General features: G+C 31.3%; 1 protein-coding gene across 3 annotated transcripts in view; it reads left to right on the top strand.

Moving 5' to 3' along the window:
• Positions 1-22,118, top strand: part of LOC130441231 (guanine nucleotide-binding protein G(o) subunit alpha) — a 112,994-nt gene extending 90,876 nt beyond the window's left edge. For all 3 annotated transcript variants that reach the window (XM_056774814.1, XM_056774812.1, XM_056774813.1), the window contains 6 exons: positions 10,697-10,838; positions 16,187-16,347; positions 16,537-16,665; positions 17,594-17,723; positions 19,674-19,827; positions 20,591-22,118. In XM_056774814.1, coding sequence (XP_056630792.1) covers positions 10,697-10,838; positions 16,187-16,347; positions 16,537-16,665; positions 17,594-17,723; positions 19,674-19,827; positions 20,591-20,778 — 904 coding nt within the window. In that variant the 3' untranslated portion in view covers positions 20,779-22,118. The remainder of the gene's footprint in view (positions 1-10,696; positions 10,839-16,186; positions 16,348-16,536; positions 16,666-17,593; positions 17,724-19,673; positions 19,828-20,590) is intronic.
• Positions 22,119-22,891: the final 773 nt, after the last annotated feature.

Here is a 22,891-nt window from a genome sequence, read left to right as displayed (position 1 = left end):
TCCTATATAATAAGCAATATACTTAAATTCAATATAGTTCTCAATTTACTTATATTTACTCAATATTTTAATACACTGGATGATGTTTCATGCATAATAATTTCTAAAATTTCTTGTTTAGTAACCTCTTAACAAAAGATTATTTTTGAAAAATTAAATTCTAATTTAATGCACCTATGGTTGTTGGTTGATGGATTTTGAAGCCCCCTTTAAATCCTGAGTCATACAAAATAAGTTCAAGCATATATTTGCTTCCAATTTTGCGTAATGTTATTGAGGAGTCAAAACAGACATTCACCCTTGATTTATTTCCAAAGAAGATGAATTTAGCATGGATTCTATGGATAATATTATAATGAAATTGTGAAAAATCCCCATGGATCTCATGTGTGTAAAAAAATAGTTAAAGATCAGGGTTTGCAAAAATAAGTCTTAGCATTTCTAAGAGAAAAGGTTTTGTGATAAAAACAGTTCAGGCAAAAAGTGTTGATCATGTACCAAACTGTTTCATCAGCAACCTAACCTAACCTAACTAACCAAATTGTTTCATCCGTGCTAAATTGAATAAATGAATGAAAGAAATCCTCAATGATTCCAACCTTTAAAAAGTTATACTAATACTAACCTTGGAAAAGTTATACTAACACTAACCTTGGAAAAGTTATACTAACACTAACCTTGGAAAAGTTATACTAACACTAACCTTGGAAAAGTTATACTAACACTAACCTTGGAAAAGTTATGTTCCATACTAATAGCCCGTCTACTATAAAATAATTCAAGGGATGGTTTCAGCTTCTGAAACGTATAAAACTCAAAATAAAACTGTCCAATAATTTTTTAAAAAACCAACGTTTCGATTTTTTATTTGATCTTTATTAATATAAAAAATATATAATAACTTAATTTTTGATGAAGATTTTCGGATTTTTAGCTTTGATAAAGATCAAATGAAAGATCGAAACCGTGAAATTTCAAAAAGCTCTTGGATAGTTTTATTTTGGGTCCTTAACCCACAACACAATTCGAAATTATATGAGAGAGTAAAAAAATTTTGTTTTAGTAGACAATTAAATATTTTATTTAAGTTATATTCCGAGTATTTTCGTATTTCGGGTTCTACCTTTTCACAATGTTGAAAGTTGTCGTGTTTATTAGTTTTTTCATTAATTGGTGGAAAGCTATTTAATTACGATCCGTTAAATTAAATTATTGTTATACAATTCATTATTATATATAATTTATTATAAATTTGAGCTTTTATGACTTTAAATTATTATTCATATTTCATAAAAGTTTAGTCGTACATTATTGTATAAAAAATGTTAGTCGTTAGATGATAATAAATAATAATAAGTACATTTAATTGAACATTTTTAACACATAAAGTCTTTTAAACTACTCAATAATTATTTCGTAATTATTAACGACTACATTAATATTACAGGTGAATATAAATACACGTTTTTTACCTTTGTTCCAACTTTTATCATGTGCCTCTTCGCACTCAAGGTTATAACATTTTTCTGTCAACTTGAAATCATTAATGTATGGAATAGTAACATTTGAAAATTAAAATGAGATTTTTTTTTCAATAGTGACAGACCTGCTTTACACATTGGAGCAACCTACGAAACGATACATTGTAAAGCTCATTGCATCGTGCCCAAACAATGAAAAAGTTTAGTGTTTTATAAGTCACGAAACGTAAAATCAATATATTTCTTTGTTAAGATCCATCAGTATTATAATTCCCTTTGATTCATTTAGATTTTATCGTGCACGGTATATTTTATTGTCCCTAGTTTATTTGGGTACACGAGGATGTATTGATATCTAGTTAACCCAGACCAGTTCCAGGCATAAACAAAATATTGCGTTACCATAGCAAAGAACAATAACTTAGTGAAGTGTAAGTGTAAAGTTTGACGTCAAAAAAGTAAACCAGAATTAGTCATCATCAAGTACCTGTATTTAAAAGGGTTAAGAGGTAAGCAGATTCAAGAAGATATGCTTGATACCCTTGGTGATCAATGTCCTTCGTATGCGACCGTGAAAAATTGGACTGCAAGCTTCAAAAGAGGTAAATTTTCCATTGAAGTTGATGACCGATCGGGAAGGCCAGTTTCTGTGTCAGTTTCCGAAAATATCGATGCAGTTCATGACATGATTTTATCGGACCGTCGAATTGGCTAAAATGGATTTCATACGAAGGCGTTCATCATATTAGTCACGTCAATTTGGACATGAGAAACGATTTAGACTTCTTAAACCGAATTGTTGCTATGGATGAGACTTGGGTACATTTCTACGATCCAGAAACAAAGCAACAATCGATGGAATGGCGACATTCTGGTTCTCCAAGACTTCCAAGACCTTGAGATTACTATTCGACATTATTGACCTCTCTACGGGAAAAAATTAAAGAGAAGAGACGCGGAAACCTATCCAAAGGTGTTTTGTTTTTGCAGGACAACTCCCCTGCACACAAATCTCATGTTGCCATGCAAAAAATTCGTGATTTAGGGTTTGTATTACACCCCTTATTCACCAGATGTGGCTCCGTCCGACTATAATATCTTTTAAAAGTAAATTTTCTTCCAACGAGGAGGTAATAAAAGCTGTGGAGGTCTAGTTTGCAGACGAAGAAGAAACATTTTTTTCGAAAGGTCTAGAGACGTTCCAGGTTCGCTGGGGGAGAGGAGAATATTGAGTGCTAAAATATTTTGACATTGAAATTTTGTTTGGTTCTATAGAAGGCTACTACACAACTAATCTATATTTCAAATGCACCATTATCCAACCTTCTTCTTTGACATTTTTCGTTTACGAATTCGCCGTTCTTCTCCCCCATAGTTCCCTTTCAATCCAGTTTCCTACTCGCTGGTCTCTGTTGCTGTGCTTATTTTGTTTCTTATTGTTTTATTGTTCAAACTTCTGCCCTATATAAATTGATGATGCTGAAAGGTTTTTTGTTCTCATTCGTCAAAGTGTTGCTTTATAGAAATCCTTAATTTATTTTTCCTTATTTTTCCGTGCTAATTTTGGTCTCTTTTTATATCTCGCATATGTACCGTCTTGGTGTATCGTCAAAACTAAATACTTTAAATTTAGATAGTTATCAATTGTTCACTCCAAAATTAAATCTACAGTCTCTTTTCCAATACAAAGATATCATTGTTTTACTCAAAGATTTCAGACTGCACTCTCACAAAATTCAGTTGGTGCAAAAATTAAAGTCTCAGGATGCTGGTTAGATACTTGTCTTTATAAACTAGTTGATTGGTTGGTTTTTAAAGTTCACCATCTTATTTTCGAATGAAGCTCATTTCCATCTTAATGGACAAGTCAACAAGCAAAATTCAGAGCGTTGTGTACAAATCTTAAACGACTAAGAGATAAATTCCCATCCAATGTATTTAATTTAACTTCTTACTTTTCTTAAAGTTGTTTTTTCAAATGTTGTTGTCTTTGTTAGTGGTTGTGTCTTTATATAATGTTGTTTTCTACACAACAACATCTCGTAGTTGTTTTTTGAACACTCTAAGTCATATATATTTCGATGTTCTTGGCTTCTTTTCTTGGACCTTTCTGATTCTGATTGTTTCTCGATATGGAAAAACAGATATTTCTGGTAAACTATACTCTATTCGATGCATAAGCTTAAGTAAGAACTATCCACGAGGAGGAATGCAATGTGTATATTCTGTTATCTATAGAACGAAAGGTTTATCCACATTTTCTCAATGTGTGAGATCTTTGGCAGCTACAACTATCCCATATCCTGAAATTTCTGAATGGACTAGAATTGTTAGAGCAGCTGGAAACATAAAATCCCTAGTGCTAAGATAATGATACTTTGGTACAGTGCAGATCCATTCTGATCAACTCATAAAACTTAGTTAATACATACTCCATCAGCAAATTTTTAATATCTTAACCAAAAATTGGCTTTCAATTAATAACTTTATTTGTTATTGATTCATTCTGAGAGTCTTTTAAAAATCGAAAAAGTGTTGACCTGTGAACGTTGAACTGTTTAGCTCATTTTCTTCTTTTTAACGGTGACAATAGCAGCGGAAATTTCCTTCCCAATTTGGAATATTCCAACTTCCTAACCTAAAATTTCAAGTCTAATTTTTAGTACAGTGAACCAAGCAAATCACCTCGCAATTTTAAAGACCTTCATAGATTAGTTTGAAATTTTGACAGAAGCTCAAAATTGATGCAAATAACAAACCTGATATGGTGCCAATGTATGCTTCTATCCAGCGGTGAATGCCACCCTTATTCGGGGGTGGAAATTTAAAATTTCAAAATAAAACCGGGAATCGATAGAGAATTAAATTTTATGAAGAAAATGTAGAATTAAGTGTTTTATTTAACTCAATAATTTCTGAGTTATTCGCGATTGAAAATTAAAAATAAAACACGTTTTTCAATCAACATTTTTCCACGAAAAACTCGAAAATTACGCATTTTTCTGGAAAAAATTATTCTTATAAAAATTGAAGCTTATAAAAAAACAAAGAAATTAGTTAAATTAATTTTTTTAAATATTATTCAGCAACTTATGAGTCCCTGACAGCCAATTTTTTCTTTTTCGTACATTTATGCAGAGGTTTGAGCTCAAATAAGGGAAAAACGATAAATTTTTCATAAAAAATTGTTATAAACATTTTTAAAGTACTTTTTCAGACCTTTAAAATGAGCTTTTATAAATCCGTCTAGCATGAAAATTAAGGGAATTATGACGAAAATAAGTTAAATAACTCGAATTTGAACTAAAAAATGTCGATAAATTTGACACCGTGTGAGGCAAAATTGAAATTAATCGTAGCCCATGTAAAATTATCTATGTTTAAGCCCTAACAACACATTACGAAACTTTGAATGGTTTGGAACACGTATATTTTTAAAAAATATTTAAAAAAAACGTTATTTTTTCAAAATACCTCAAAAACTATTGGATCAATGAAAGAATTTTTCTATAACTAAAATTTAGCTTTTATTTTATTGAACATTTTGCTTTCTTTTAAACTCACATAGCTTGAAAATTAAACGAGATATAAGCGTTTAAAGTATTGATTTCAATGCTAAGGGAAAGTTTTTTTTACACTTTAATATCAAAATTCTCTGAAGAAAAGGCCCTAGAAGGGTTGCAACTCTCATGGGTTTGTAGCTCATGAAATTACCTACAAAATGATGTATGGATGAATGCAAAAAGCTTAAAGGGAAGCCGAGTTATTATTAAAAAACCGAATACATTTTTCAAGAGACAATGCTGGAAAATCATGAAACGTCTAAGTTTTGATCTTTTTGGAGTATTTATTCTTTTATTCATGCATCATGCAACTAAATGTTCTTGATTTTAGGTCTCTTCTGTTTAAAAATTAGTTTTTTTTTGATGGTTTTTAAAAGAAAGATAAATTTTGACTTTTCTTTAAGTCTTTATCATATTTTGTCTTCACACATACTTTTGGCCCAGTGTAGGGCTTATTATATTTAAATTATATATATTTTTTCTACTCAAAATCGAAAATAAAATGATTTCATACTTTCGGCCCTTTTTTTAAATAACTGTATCAGTTTAGTTTTTAAGGGTGGTTACATATAAAAAATAGAAATATTACTTACATTGTAAGCACAAAAAAACAGCTCCCATTTAGTAATTTGCAAATTTTTTCCATTCCGAAGGGTGGTATTTGGTGGTTGCATTATTAAAAATACTTGAAGAAAAAAATTCTCCTATTACAATCCAAAATAAAAACATTTCATTTTTTTTACCACATTTCTTAAATAATCTTTGTATAAGGGGTTGTTTTTAAGGGTAGGTGAGCTGTAAAATATCAAAATATTAAAGTCATGATACAAAACAATCAACATTTATTATATTTGAACATAACTATAGTCCATTACCGCTTTAATTCATTAGTTTTCAATTTATTGAAGTAAGGGATGATTTGCACCCCTTTAAAGTAAAAAGAATACTTTGCGCCCAAGTCAGGTTTCAAGAGGAGGGTAAGATGAACTTAATTCCAAATTTTCAAGAAGATCGTCTTAAAAATTGCGAGGTTTCGGTCGATTTTAAGCTTGAGTGGGTGTACAATTTGGATTATACACATACATATCAAGTTTGTTTTCAGTTTTTTGTACTAAAAATTAAATTCATAGTTGGAATGTTATAAATACTTTTATATTCATACCGTAAATGATCTATTAATTGATATGTATGTATCAAAAACGTATTTTCAATTTAAGTAAACTTTAAGTGAATATGGAAAAGATCTTCGAAGTGAGAAACTGAGAAAATTCATATGAAAACTTCACTATCGTTATAAGATTTCGTTACGAGACGCTTGACAAAGAACGACATCGTTTTCTGATCCTTAATAATCGGTGACGTCAACAAGATATTAAATAGAACAGGAGCTTGCTGCTTTTTAATCAATACTTAAATCTCTTCGAAATTCTCTCTTCGCTCATTCACCGGATGCTTGTAAAATTCAATTTTACCTCGGAACGGGCAAAGAGGATATGAAGTGCTTATTTGCTGTGGTTCTTACTAAGAGCCATTCTTTCTTTAGAAAAATTAGGTTATTTGCTCGAATCGCTCATGATAAAAGCCGTTCGTCTATTCAGAAAATTGCTTACCAACTAATCGAAAATAGCGGAAAAACTTACATATAGAAAATTTAAGATGATAATAAAACAAATTTCAATAATGGAAAAACTTTTTGTGAATGACCTCCAAAATCGGTTGTTGCGCCAGAAAGATCGATGCTGATATTGCAAGATCCTCATTTGGTTGTCAAAATAATTTGAAATCGCTCAAAAAAAGCTGTTATCGATTGGTGCAAAGAAGTGATGAAAAAAATCAAAAGACGTCTGTAGGATATGAACCCGGAACTACATAAAAATCGACTGTATGGGTGTTTCAAGACGAGCAAAATCAAACCAAATTTGCTCTCGTACGAGCAACGTGGAACAGTCAATTCTGAACGGAAACCAATCACAGAAAACGACTCATTCTCCACCTCAAATTAGTTAAAAAAAAAACGTTTTTGAACAGTCAAAACATCGAATTTTTATTCCGCAGATAAAAAATAAATTGCGAGGTCAACGTGTTTCTACACCTGAAGAAGTGGTTGATGCGTTCCTCAATCAGAATGGGAAAAATGCTTTTGCAATTGGTCGATTGTATCTACAGTATGATTAAAATTAGAGAGTAATTTTCTTATTATACAAGATTTTATTATAACCTAATAAATATAAAACGACAGCAAATCTTGAATTTTGTTTTAAACTCACTAAGTCAAGTGTGATAAAAAGTATAGTTTGAAGTACAGCAGATCGACAGGTTTTGATGACACATTGGAGTAATATTCTTATTTATTAAAACGATTCTTAAACGACGAAGTCAATTTATATACACGGTGAATCTCACTTATGTAATTTATTTGTACTATAACACTAAATACACTTAGGTATTCATCAACACTTATTACTAAACACTTATCTAATTCATAATACTCTAATTTATTTAAATACACTTTTTGATTTGCTTTTCACTATTTTTTATTATAAAAATTAATTTTTTTATAAAAACATTCAAGGTTTAATCTATTTTTAACTATAGTTTCAATATAATTTATCAGTAAATCAAATAAAAAAGGTCTAAGAAGCAAGAACGTGTAGAAATTTAAATACAGGGTTTTTCTAAACTCCTGCGACAAATTCAGGAGGATGGATTTTCCCTAAAACAAAATTTCGTCAGCCGTGGTGACTAAAATTTTTTTTTCTAAAATTTTAGTGTTTTTCCAATATTCCTGTTACATTATACGAGAGTGAAATTAGCAATCCTCACTTTATTTCACATCAAAACATTTTTTGAGATATGAAATTTTAGGAAGGGAAATGAAAACTTATAATCCTTGTTTAATTTGAAATTTTTTTTTTATTGTCGAATTTTTTCTCAAAACCAGCCACGGAGAAAAAAAATAAACACCATAATTTATGATTTTTTTATTAAATAGATTGGAAAACATTAAATATGTAAAATGTGATACGATTAATAATAAAAACTGAAAATGTCACAGAAATATTTAAAAAAAAATTGTGATTGTCAGCTCCGACGCACGACTGGAGTTTACTCCTTAAGTTCGATAGTCTAACCAGACGCAAAAAGAGTTTATTTAACTTAAAAAAGATTGGTTGATTGCCAGAATATTTTGGGCTTCCTTTATTAATTTTTTTTTCAATCTGTAAGCTCGCTGTCTCTCGGCGGGAGTTTTTGGAGGTTTAGATTTTTTCCTAGTCAAAAAATATAGAAAAAAATTAGAAAATTATAAAAATTTTAACCGACTTTAAGAAAATTGATAAAAAAAGATTTTTATAAACATTTTTTTAAATTATTATAATTAATTTTTTATTTAAAATATAATATTATTTTAATAATTAACAAAAGTGGTTATAAAAAGATGATTATGTCTAAATATTTTACATACAATAGTAAATAGTACATGAAAATTATTTAAATAAGCTAAAAAATAACTTTTCGAAAGAAAATTATATAAAAACATTATTATAATGAAAAAATATTGTCGATTTTTCTGATAATTTTATCGAATTATTGACTACAGTTGTCAATATTTAAAAATTATTTATAAGATAAATCATAATAACGTGGAAGAATTTATAGACATCGACAAAAAAATTAATTTTTGGTTAGATTAGAAATTTTCTATTTTATGTGGATGCGCTCGATAATTCATATTGGGTTGATTACCTAATTTTATGTGTTGTTTTCAAATATATATTCATATGAACTACATCGATAATCATTAAAATATTTAATAAATACAAATTGCACATGCTCATACATTTAATACATGAATTATAACGTACCTTGCAACCACGTGTTTGTTAGATGTTCCGGCAATATCATCTACACCTCTTTCTGTCATAGTTATTTGAAAATACTTTCAGTTCACTTTAGCGGAACACAATGATAAAAATTAAAACATCACAATAACAGTATTAATTATTGATATTTATAATAAAAACAGCAATATAAGTATGTCGACACTGACAAATTAAAAAGTTGCGCATCATAGGGTGTGCACCAAAATCGTAACGAGGTCATTCATCGATAGATTTTACTCCTCACATTTTTCTCATACCGGGCCCCTTATATAAGCAAATCGATTCTTAAGGAGTAAAATCCAAAAATACCCGTAGCTAGTAATTCCCTATAGAATTTAAAGTTTCTAGCATTAAATAAAATTTTAGTCACTATCTTTTAAGGGATGGGTTTTTTCTTTTCTTTTAAGGAGGTGGGCGAAGGAAAGTCCAATCTTAATTTCATACAAGCAATCACCTTCTGAATTTTTTTGTATAAATTTAGAAACATTCTGTATATGCGGTCCCTCTTTTTTTAAAAGTATTTCTTATAGTTTTAATAGGTTTCTAATTTGCCAATCTAGCTATATGTCAAAACGATTTTAGCTTTATTTAGTTTAGTCTTTTATCACTTCAACTATTGATTCAAACTCAATTATTAATTTACACTATCCAGATTTCTAGTCCACATATTGGCTTGTATACTGTTATATATACCATTATTTTGATTTTCCAGTTTTTTCGCTTATGAATGATCTTGAAAGTGACCGATACAGTTTTGTTTTACTAGAAATTCCTTCGACGTCGTCTGTTCCATCTCATTTTATTGGCACGCCTAAATATTTAATTCTGTTTATTTTCTTACTAAAAAAATTACTTTTTACTCCCAACAATAATATCCAGATTTCGCTTTCTCATATCTTGGAGTTATTTTTCAATCCCTTTCAGTAGATGCACATATGAGGTCATCTTCAAAGGCCCATTCAGACAATTCTACTAGGTTTCTCTTTTTGTTTTGAAGTTGTTTGGACTGTGTCTCGTTTACCTCAACTAGTGTTCTTAGCTATTGCTCTAGTACAGTTTTGCACTCCACAATATGACCAATAATGTCATTGGTTATTAGAAGTGACCAATAGCATATTGGTTTATTTTCAACCACACTTCTTGCTGGACCTTTCGGTCTGGGAAGTACAGAATAACTTCTAGTATGACCTGTTGCTGGCGATTGTGTTAACATATTTATATACTTATATATATATATATATATATTGTTAGACTAGACAAGCATAAGTGACTATCCTTCTACTCACTTGATGACTCACCGGTTACAATACTTTCATTTTCATAATCTTCATTATCATCGCTAATTTCATGGTCCGTATCGAGTTTCCTTTTCATGGTAGACGCATAGCTGATATCACCATAATCATCATTCAGAAACAAGTTTTGTACTATTTTAGATGTAAACTGTTTACCATAGATAACAACATAATCCATTTCGCACTAAAAAATTACAAGAAGCGCACTTACTTAACTGGTATCGTGCAGTGATTCTTTTGAATTTACACGTGGCATGTCTAGAGATACTCACTAGGATGTTGACGAAACCACCTCTCGGTAAACGTAAAAATACGAATTGTATGATGAATATTTGAGGCGCTGGGTCAAATATAACCCGACGATACCAATTAAAGGTTGAATTGAGTTTCAATTTTCAATCTCAACCTGGATTTCAAAGTTTATTGGACATATTAGAATCGATATTGATTTATGTGGTTTTCTTTTCTATTTTCAGAATAATACACGAAAGTGGATTCACTCCAGAGGACCATAAACAGTATAGACCGGTGGTCTACAGCAATACAATACAGTCCTTGGTAGCTATTTTACGATCAATGCCGAATCTCGGAATAAGTTATGGAAACAATGAGAGGGAGGTTGGTATCAAATTTTTTACAGATTCTTACACTATTATCAGTAAAACCTGGTTACTTGGGATCTTAAGGGTCCAAGGATTCTCTACCATACAAACAAGTTTTTATTTAAAATTGTATTTGTTTCATTTACAAAGGCCCACGTTGTACAGTTCGAAATTCAGGTTTATTTAGATGCATAAAAAACTAATACAAGTTATGTGAAGAAAAATCCAGAACATTCAAGAAAAGTAAAACGCATAAAGATTAAATTACGTAAACAACTGTCAGCATTTTATTGGTATAAATATGAATAAAGTAAACATCAAGATAAAGAATTGTAGTTGATTCGCTTGTGAAATTAATTGTGTTTATTCAACTTTGTAAAAATATTGTAATTTGGAAAATATAACTGGCGCAGTCATTCGGATTTCTGCGGTTGCGATTTTTTCTGCATAGTGCGAAAAGAAAAACCGACTAAATATTTTAATACCACAGCACGAAATCTACGTTCATCGAGGGACAGGACTTTAGAACACTTTTTAATGTTCTGGATAATTCGAAAATTTAAAAGAAGAAATTCAAAGGAAATAAAAATCGAAGAGAATAAAGAAGAAGAAGATTATGAACTTGAAAGAAGAAGAGGAACCACATAAGATAATATGAATAATACCTCCGTTATTTTTCATTCTTAGGGATGGAGGAGTTATGTGAAGAAAAATCCAGAACATTCTAAAAAAGTAAAACGCATAAAGATTAAATTACGTAAACAACTGTCAGCATTTTATTAGTATAAATATGAATATTGTAAACATCAAGATAAAGAATTGTAGTTAATTCGCTTGTGAAATTAATTCTGTTTATTCAACTTTGTAAAAATATTGTAATTTGGAAAATATAACTGGCGCAGTCATTCGGATTTCTGCGGTTGCGATTTTTTCTGCATAGTGCGAAAAGAAAAACCGACTAAATATTTTAATACCACAGCACGAAATCTACGTTCATCGAGGGACAGGACTTTAGAACACTTTTTAATGTTCTGGATAATTCGAAAATTTAAAAGAAGAAATTCAAAGGAAATAAAAATCGAAGAGAATAAAGAAGAAGAAGATTATGAACTTGAAAGAAGAAGAGGAACCACATAAGATAATATGAATAATACCTCCGTTATTTTTCATTCTTAGGGATGGAGGAGTTATGTGAAGAAAAATCCAGAACATTCTAAAAAAGTAAAACGCATAAAGATTAAATTACGTAAACAACTGTCAGCATTTTATTAGTATAAATATGAATATTGTAAACATCAAGATAAAGAATTGTAGTTAATTCGCTTGTGAAATTAATTCTGTTTATTCAACTTTGTAAAAATATTGTAATTTGGAAAATATAACTGGCGCAGTCATTCGGATTTCTGCGGTTGCGATTTTTTCTGCATAGTGCGAAAAGAAAAACCGACTAAATATTTTAATACCACAGCACGAAATCTACGTTCATCGAGGGACAGGACTTTAGAACACTTTTTAATGTTCTGGATAATTCGAAAATTTAAAAGAAGTAATTCAAAGGAAATAAAAATCGAGGAGAAGAAAGAAGAAGATTATGAACTTGGAACAAGAAGAGGAACCACATAAGATAATATGAATAATACATCCGTTATTTTTCATTCTTAGGGATGGAGGAGTTATGTGAAGAAAAATCCAGAACATTATAAAAAAGTAAAACGCATAAAGATTAAATTACGTAAACAACTGTCAGCATTTTATTAGTATAAATATGAATATTGTAAACATCAAGATAAAGAATTGTAGTTAATTCGCTTGTGAAATTAATTCTGTTTATTCAACTTTGTAAAAATATTGTAATTTGGAAAATATAACTGGCGCAGTCATTCGGATTTCTGCGGTTGCGATTTTTTCTGCATAGTGCAAAAAGAAAAACCGACTAAATATTTTAATACCACAGCACGAAATCTACGTTCATCGAGGGACAGGACTTTAGAACACTTTTTAATGTTCTGGATAATTCGAAAATTTAAAAGAAGAAATTCAAAGGAAATAAAAATCGAAGAGAATAAAGAAGAAGAAGATTATGAACTTGAAAGAAGAAGAGGAACCACATAAGATAATATGAATAATACCTCCGTTATTTTTCATTCTTAGGGATGGAGGAGTTATGTGAAGAAAAATCCAGAACATTCTAAAAAAGTAAAACGCATAAAGATTAAATTACGTAAACAACTGTCAGCATTTTATTAGTATAAATATGAATATTGTAAACATCAAGATAAAGAATTGTAGTTAATTCGCTTGTGAAATTAATTCTGTTTATTCAACTTTGTAAAAATATTGTAATTTGGAAAATATAACTGGCGCAGTCATTCGGATTTCTGCGGTTGCGATTTTTTCTGCATAGTGCGAAAAGAAAAACCGACTAAATATTTTAATACCACAGCACGAAATCTACGTTCATCGAGGGACAGGACTTTAGAATACTTTTTAATGTTCTGGATAATTCGAAAATTTAAAAGAAGTAATTCAAAGGAAATAAAAATCGAGGAGAAGAAAGAAGAAGAAGATTATGAACTTGAAACAAGAAGAGGAACCACATAAGATAATATGAATAATACCTCCGTTATTTTTCATTCTTAGGGATGGAGGAGTTATGTGAAGATAAATCCAGAACAATATTGTAATTTTGATTAATAAATTTTTTAAAAATAAATTTTCGGACATCGAAAATATAACTTACACACAATTCAATAAAATTTATGACTAATCCGTTATGCTTGATTATATTTAATTGCTAGATACCTGTTTCTCGATTCTATTTCGAAAAAAGAATAGATTAAAACAACATTATTATCATTGAGTTCTTTTTAAATCGTGAAAAATCCGCTATTGGTAATTAATAATATAATAACACTGCACATATCTCTACATCCTCTTATCAGCTCTCAGATATATTCGTCACTTGAAGTCCAGTTTTTTCGTAGCAATTACTAATTGTGATTTTCCTAACTTTGCTCACGGTCTGATGGTGATTTCAGGGCTTTTATAGTCTTCTATAAATTTAAAATTTCCTTTCTGTGGTGAACTTTAAAACTGCTGATAATATCCTGATCCACTTAGTGGTGGTTATTAACCCCGAAGATCATAAAAAGCCATTATGAACTAAGTTGAACCGATGCGTGGACAAGGTTGATAGAAACCAAAATTACGTTCATCATATTGTTAAAACTTTTAAAATTAGTTCAGGAATTGATGTAAACATACAATGTGTGTAATTAAACAAAGCGTGTATTGAATTAGAATCATAAGCAGGGGCTATAAAAGAAAATATATACATATAGTTATTAATCATATAAAATAGTTGTATATAGATATACAGTGGTGTATATAATTGTGTTTAATTATACATAGAAGTAATGTAGATAAAAATTGTATTCATAAACCCAAGTGATCCAGAAGATGTTATTCATTTTTCAACTTGTATTCCGATTGGGGTGAGACGGCATAAGACGTCAGCGTTATCCCTCAACGTAACCATACACTACAACTCATTACATTCCTTGTTTACCACAGAATTTCTCTCGCTACAAATATTTTCAAATCTATATAGTTTCTTTTCTTAAAACTTGCTGGCCATCCATTACTGCCAGAAAAACTATGAATATGGAGTTTGCTTGCACATTCTGGATCTCTCTCTTTGATCATTGGTACGATTACTGGAATATTATAATTCCATACCTGTTTGATCCATGTCGAGAATTTTTTAAGTCCAAGATACTACCCTGTTTCTAATATTCTTTTCCCAACAATACACTGAGACCGAATTTCTTCGTTATTTTGAATAATTCTATACGTGGCTAAGTTTTCTTTATCTTATTCTCTGTATACAGTTGTTCAAACGAGTTTCCACTATCATAATACAAAAGAAGTTTTGATTTTTGGGATTCTGACAATGTGTTTGATTATTGTTTGAATATTCTTTACATATATAAAAAAGAAACTATACTTCGATTTCAATATCATTTATATTAAAAAAAGCCACTCGCCAATACAATTTGTTCTGTTGTTTGCACTAGATCATTGACATATACGAGGTGTCTCAAAAGGAAATTCATCTTTTTATTGCTCATTCCTTATAAGCAGTTATTCGCAGGTGCGCGGGAGTTATGTGAATCGGTAGCTTAGCTTTTAGGTATTTAGTCGCTATGGAGCGTTCCTCGGGAGCGAACCGTGCGTTGTGCGTGCGTGAGTTTTACAAAAACGGTAATTCGGCGACTGTAGAAAATCCTGAAGTATTCATAATTTTCGTCACTTAAATGATGCGCCAGACGCTCGACTAATTGGAAAACGAATCATGAAGATTAAAAAGTCTGGATCAACAGTGAATAATTTAAAATACGGGCGTCGATGTTCTTCTAGAATGGTCGAACACGTAGACATGTTCGTGACGAGCCCGACTTGTCTATTTGGAAGGCTTTAGTCGTGCATAGATCATCATTATTTAGCAATTCACTCAAAAATTAGTGCTGTTTGGAGCAAAAATTGAATCCTCAAGGTATTAGTCAGAGGTTTGACTTCGAAAACCAGATAATTGAACGCTTTCCAACATTTACTAACATCTTGTTTGTTAACTTGCCTCTACTGGAGTGCAACCTATCCAAAACACAAACATCGGAACTCCCTACATTTGTCTAAAGTTACCTTACGGGGGCGATGTCAACACGAGGAATTATGAGCCCTTATTTTTTTCAAGATGAAAGGGGATCCACAATTCAGAGCGTTATGTGCAGATGTAAGATGACTTCTTCATACCTGAGCTGCAAAACTTCAAGGGTTATAACCAATCATTTCAGCAGGACGGAGCAACTTCATTCATGTCCAATAGATCTCTGCCACGAGTTCGTGAATTTTTTCCTGGTAAATTGATCTTCAAGAGAAGGGACATAAATTGGCCCACACAGTCTAGATTAAACACTTTTTCAAGTAGAGATTATGTAAAATCTGAAGTTTACACTAACAAACCGAAAAATATACGTCATGAAATGGTAGCCATCACGGAGAATACCTGCTGAGCCGTCATAGGCAATTTTAGTGCTCGATTAAAGCCGTGATTGCAACGGTTTAAATTTGAACGATGTTATTTTTAAGAAATAAATTCCCAAGCAATCTATTTTGATATGCAACAAACAGTTTTACAATAAACTTCTTTTATATGAGTTGGTGTTCGTTGCAACCATCATGTCTTCATAGTATGATGTTCTTCATCCGTTTCTCGTACGTTCATTCATTCATTTCATATTATTTTAAAGTCTACGCTTCACAGCCTTATTTCGAAACATACTAAAAATTAAATTTGATATCCAGATAGACGGCAAAATGGTGTTCGATGTTATCCAAAGGATGGAAGACACAGAACCATTCTCAGAAGAACTTTTAGCTGCAATGAAACGATTATGGACTGATTCAGGAGTTCAAGAATGTTTTGGTCGTTCCAACGAGTATCAGCTCAACGATTCCGCCAAATAGTAGGTGTCTTTTGAATTATTTTTCTTTGTGTTTTATCGTCTGAATTTTCATGCGTTTAAGAAATATCATAATTTTTTACAAAAATAAAAAAACCTCTTTATTTTTTTGTTGAAAAAAAAATCAATGTCCAGTGATATATCATAAGTAAATTCGAGGTATAGATAAACAACTGATGTTATTTTTTTCAGTTTCTTAGATGATTTAGATCGACTAGGAGCTAAGGACTACCAACCTACAGAACAAGACATATTAAGAACAAGAGTGAAAACTACGGGTATAGTTGAAGTACACTTTTCATTTAAAAACCTTAATTTCAAGTAAGTAATTTTTATTTTAGTACCTCAACTTTACATTATAATCATCTGCGTTTTATTAACTCAGTAATAATCATTTTAATTATGTCATTCTCCCTTCATTAATAATTTTATAAACCAACGAGGTGCATCAAATTATTATCAAAGGTCGACGTCCTTTGAGAAGCCGATCAAGCGCTTTGCCTTGGACTTTTTGATGATGAACCGCGCTCATGTGGGTGCCCAGCACTTATAAATGAAGTGATCTACAAGTTCTTCCACCTTCATGCACCAGCAGCATCTCAGATCGTCCGTGATGGTAATGGCGTGGAGATGTCGTCTTGGATGACCGTGTTCGGTTAAAAATCCAGTCACCAGTCGAATTTCGCGCCTATTAAGTAGATCAGTTGTTTAGTAAAAGAAGCAGAAGGTCATAAAAGTGTTGAGAGACGTGATAGCTTTTGGCTACACCAAGAATGGATTCGCAGTCTGACGTTTGAGTCCGAGTTATCGTTGCCTTTGTTGTCCGAGTGGCCGAGCACTCAAAAGAGAATTATGATAGATGCATTGTAGGACTTCCTTGCACTACCTAGAGGACACCTATTCGGCTATTATGCCTTGTATGGCAGCTCTGCTAGTTGAGCAGATTGAGATTCCTATAGAATATCGCGTATCTACATTTATTCACAGCGAATACCTCGGCTTTTGGCTTTCCTCCGCAGCCAAGCCATTCATTCTGGAGTACCAGGTGGTACTAGATCCAAGGTTAGAAGACCCAGTAAGACTTCAAAGGCACTTGTTGCTTTGCTTGAAATAATCTGATAAAGTATAGCACTGAAAACAAATTATGTGTGAATTATGATAGTTGCAACAATTTCTCTATGATAAAATTTCGATATTTTATTAATTGAATGTTTGCATTGAGAGATAAATTATATCATTCAATTTTCAGATTATTTGATGTGGGTGGTCAGAGGTCGGAAAGGAAAAAGTGGATACATTGTTTTGAAGATGTAACCGCGATTATTTTCTGTGTAGCTATGAGTGAATATGACCAAGTGTTACATGAAGATGAAACGACAGTAAGTACTTCCATTTTGATTCCCGAAGTAATACACGACTAATGACTATTTAAAATATTGAGTGACCTTTTTGTTTCTTTCTAACAAACATCTAGAATATTATCAAGTTTATTTCCACATCAAGTTCATTATCTCGTTCCAATTTGCTTAATTTGTGATACATGACATGACACTTTTGTATTTCAATCGTTTTGACATTGGTAAAATTCATCAGCAGGCTATAGCCTAGAGTTTTTTAATTAGATTCATCCTCATGCTCTGTTCTTCTAGTTTCGCGAGAGCGTCTTCTACAATGTTGACAGGTTTTATTCAAACTATATGCGATGTTCCTATTCAAACGTCCCTTAAGCAAAAACCTGCTTGGTTTGGCTAATAATTCGACCCTTTAAAAGATGCTCAATCCTCGATATTTATCTTCGAGTTGTTGGTATGTTATTGGAAGGATATCAAACAGTAACATTGAACATTTAAATGGAACTAAGGACTAGAAGAATTCATAGAGTTTCAAACTTGTCGCGAGTCATCTTGAGGTACTCAAAATACTTTAGGTCATCTTCCACAAGGTCCAGGAATACCACAAATCAATATTTTTCTGTTAATATGATGAATCCAAAACCTTCTTTTTTTAACATTCTCCTCTTCTTCTATTAATAACGCACTCACGCGCTAACGCGCTACGCACTAACGCGATTTCCTCTTCCACATCCACCTTTGAACAAATCCTGTCGCAAACTGACTTTTGTTCTGACAGAAGGCGGATGAAGGACTGTGTGGAACGCCTGAATGACGGAACTATCGACCCAGTCGTGACGTCCGTACCGACTCAGTGAGCGCGTAGCTTAACTCATGCAACGTTGCGTGTTCCAAGTAAAGAACATATACGCTAGATTCATTAATTATTGAAAGAGTCTTTGCCAAGTGAAGACATTCGAGTTCAAGACGAGAATTCTCAAGTTTTATGAAACGCAACTGACAACTGATTAATTTAAATCAAAGACAAAGATATCAAATCAAGGCTATAGTGTAACATTGTTGCCAATTTCATAACAGATCTGAATTTTTTTATGTAGTTCGAGTGGCGCCTACCGTGTCGATGCTGATCTTGAACTTCTATGTACTCTCAATACTCCCAAGATTGACGAATCTTATAGAGTATTAGAAGCTGTTGCGGAGTACATTTTGGTCTTAAAGAGGGCTCAAAACTTCTGTTAAGCTGCCTTAGCTAATTCGGTCACTCAGTAATTATACCAGGGCGTATTGCTACCAATCTGAACACCCAGCAAGTTAATTTGCGGTAATGGATGATGGTGATATGTCTAAACAGGACCAAATTCTGAGCTGCAGTATGTGAAAACAGCAGCTTAGATCTGTGCTTTATTAAACTCAATTAGATTGTTCTCACCCTACTCCAGAATGTTTTCAAGATCGGTATTGATGATGATGATCTGTTGCTGGGTGTAAGCCAAGTTTATTGGGGTGAATGATTTGAACGACGACACCAGCGCTCTCATCGACGAAGTCATATAACGAGTTTTGTCGAGCAGATCGAGCGTTGGACGTCTTTGGTTTGAAAATTTGTATTTGATTATAATCATCTTTTCCAAAATGCTGACTGTATATCGGGGGAAAGAGCTTGGGTTATCCTTTGGTTAGATTAGAATATTTGAGCTAAGTTTGAGGTTATATCTTCTGTTCATTTTGCACTACACGTTTTATTACTATTGTGAAAGTTAAATCGAGAAAACACATCCACAAAAACATTGACATTGCTGCGTTTGAGCGTTTATTACTATATTTTTCTTCCTGCTAGTATATTTTCTTCTATATTCTATTTTTTTCTCATGTTTCTTTTACTTGTTGTTCTCCGCCAATGCAACAATTTGTTTTCTGTAGTTTTTTTACTTGTGATTGAAAATATGTAATAATTTATTAATTTCTTTTCTCTTTCAGAACCGTATGCAAGAAAGCTTAAAACTATTTGACTCTATCTGTAACAATAAATGGTTCACAGATACCTCCATTATCCTCTTCCTCAACAAAAAAGATCTTTTTGAAGAAAAAATTAGGAAATCGCCTTTAACAATATGCTTTCCTGAATATGCAGGTAAAACTTGAGTCAATTCTATAATAATATTAACAAAAAAACTACCTCACACGTTTACAGGGTGCTACATTTATTATTAGGAAGGTTTTAACTGTACAATCTTGAGCTAAATATATTGAAAAGAAGTTAGATAGATTATCCAGTTAATTGAATTATTTTTCTTTCACTTAACTATTATAAACCACTCGGTGTCTCTGTAACGAGTTACATTTAATCAAAATAATTCAGGTCAAATCTAAATATTTTGTATTCAGAATTCAACAGATACAATATTTCTACTTAATAATGGAACACCCCCAAATTAGTATGCTTATTTCTAGGTATATGTTCAATAAACTAGGTTTAGGTATAAAAAAAGCTTTGGTTGGAACTTCGACAACGGGATTCAAATTTTTACCATATACTCTATCACACACTGGATGATTGTAATTAAAAGTTTTGTGAAGTCTCGCTCCTAACGTAAATAAATTATATCCATTGCGAAACTAAATTTCAAATAAAATTGATCATTATTTGCTTTCCATTTATATTCAAGTAAACTGAAACACTCAGTTTTGTGAGTATCTTAAAATGGTTAGGGTAGGTTAGGTTAGAAAACATTTTTTGCATCCCCATTCCTTGCGAGACGCCAAAAATCCTTTTAGGATCATTCAACTAGTATGTGATAGAATATTTGAATAAAATTTTGTTATATCTAGTGGGCATATCGTTTGATAAGAATTTTGAATTGGACTTGTGATCAGTGTAATTGTTTTTTTTTTAGGTGCGCAAGAATACGGTGAAGCTGCCGCATACATTCAAGCACAATTCGAAGCGAAAAACAAATCGACTACCAAAGAAATCTACTGCCATATGACATGCGCCACCGATACGCATAACATTCAATTCGTCTTTGACGCAGTTACCGACGTTATCATCGCGAATAACCTGCGCAACTGCGGCCTCTACTAAACCACATTTTGTAATATTATTCCTCCTCTCACATTGACAAGGTGATACACCCAATATATATACACACATATATTTTTATTTCTGGGACATTGTGTATCAGATATATATATATAAACTAAAAAAAATATCACTCCTTGAAAGTAACAAGTCAGTTAACAAAGAAACATTTTATTTATACTGGATATAGTTAGAGTAGAAAATACAAACGAAATTAATAGTAACTGTTGATTATTATCCTTTATATTGCAAAAACTAATGTTATTGATAAGCTTTATAATATGTTTTTTGACCACTATGTTTAAGATTTGAAAACATTTCAGAGGATAAATTATATAACTGAGAATAAGATACTGCATGCACTTATTTGATATATAGTCAATTTTTAATTCCTTCCTTTTGAAAGAAAAAAATTGTACTGGTTTATTTATTGTAAATTATCCTCGGTCTATTACCCATATACTTATTTAATCCTGAGGCTTTTCTACCTTTTCAGGTGTGAATCTCCCTTGTCATCAGCAGTTTCCTATCCTGTGTTCTTTCTTTTATTTCCTGCAATATTATTCTTCGTTTTTCCCTTCCATCTTAATTTCTTCTGACTAGTTTCTCCTCAGTCTTTTTTTTGTTCGTTCTTCATATATCTACTGAATTAATTGTTCTTTTTCCATTTTCATAACATGAAAAATCATTTTAATTATCTTCCTTCGATTTGATTGTAGATTGGAATTTTCTCTTATAGTTATTCCTTATTTTGTCTTATCTTGATTTATTTTTCTTAGAAATCTTATTTCTGCCTTTTTTGTTTCTTTGTAAATGTCCATGTATCTGAACCGTATGTCAATATGAGTGTAGCTACTTTTCACATTTCGTATTTGTTTTTATTTGATTTGATATTTCCTAATTGGCTAAAAACTTAACCGCATTATAATCATCGACTTTATTTTGTTCGGTTATTTTCATATTCATTATCTGTTTCTTTATGAATATCCTATATTTTAATGTCTTTTCGTTCTTTTATCTAACACTATGGTAAATAATAATGAGATTAGTCCATTTGGTGTTTTGAACCTATTTGATACCTCTTGCCTAACTCTGACATAGTTTTTCGTCTGTTCAAATAAAGCCTCTACTTCTTTTATTCGTTTTTCTTCTATACCTTCATGTCCCCCCCACTCTGTTGAATGCTTTTTCAAAATCTATAAAACATAGATGTATAGTATTGCTTTTTCAGTTATTTGCTTACTCATGAAGTTTGAATTTTTTAATCATTTTTTTAGTATGACAAACTGAAATATTTTTTTTTCAATCAACAAAAGTAAGTATTTATAAGTGAAGAAATTATTTTGAAGTTAGTTTGAAGGATCTATCCGATCTGATACACAATGTCCCCCTTTTCTCGATCACCTCATAATCTCCAGCTTTTGATAAATCTAGTATAATTTTATTGAAGGGTGGATATAGTGGGGTAGCCGTAGAATTGTACTAAAAGTTGAGTGAGATGTTGAAAATGTGTTCTTTTTGTTATGTGACATCAGTTGAAGAATTATTAGATTGTAAGTGAAAATGTTCAATATACAGAAGCGAAAGAATAATTTTATTTACTTATTGGAATTAGGTTTATTACATGACTGAAGTAGGAAATCATTTTTATTCATTTAGTATGATTATAACCAAATTATTGTTGTACAAAGTATTTTAGAAACATTGGAACAATATTATTACAGGTGCCTGGATATTATACAGACTATAAACAATATCACTTTCAAACTTCTAGGATTTGTAGTCTGTAAAAGCCAAAGGCGTGTTGGCGATGTTTTATAATTTCGCGACAACTTTGGACTACATAAAACCTCTTTCCATTAAAAATATTTTCTTCTCCAAATTACAAAATTTTTAGGAAAATTCACAATTGGAAAAGTTTGACTGTTACCAAATATTTATCAAACAATGTATTTCCAGTTGTAATATTAACAATTATTTTTTTGAAACATACAAATAATATATATTACGAGTTCTGGGGGTTAAGTTAATGATGATTTTGCATTTTACCCAAAATTAAATATATATTAATTTTAATATACGAAAGTAAAAGTTTGGTTTATGCAGTCAAAATTAA

Source organism: Diorhabda sublineata, chromosome 3, assembly GCF_026230105.1.
Source record: "Diorhabda sublineata isolate icDioSubl1.1 chromosome 3, icDioSubl1.1, whole genome shotgun sequence".
In the NCBI taxonomy this organism is placed as follows: Eukaryota; Metazoa; Arthropoda; class Insecta; order Coleoptera; family Chrysomelidae; genus Diorhabda; species Diorhabda sublineata.
The sequence above is the reverse complement of the archived record's forward strand: the minus strand, read 5'-3'. Positions and strand labels throughout refer to the sequence as shown.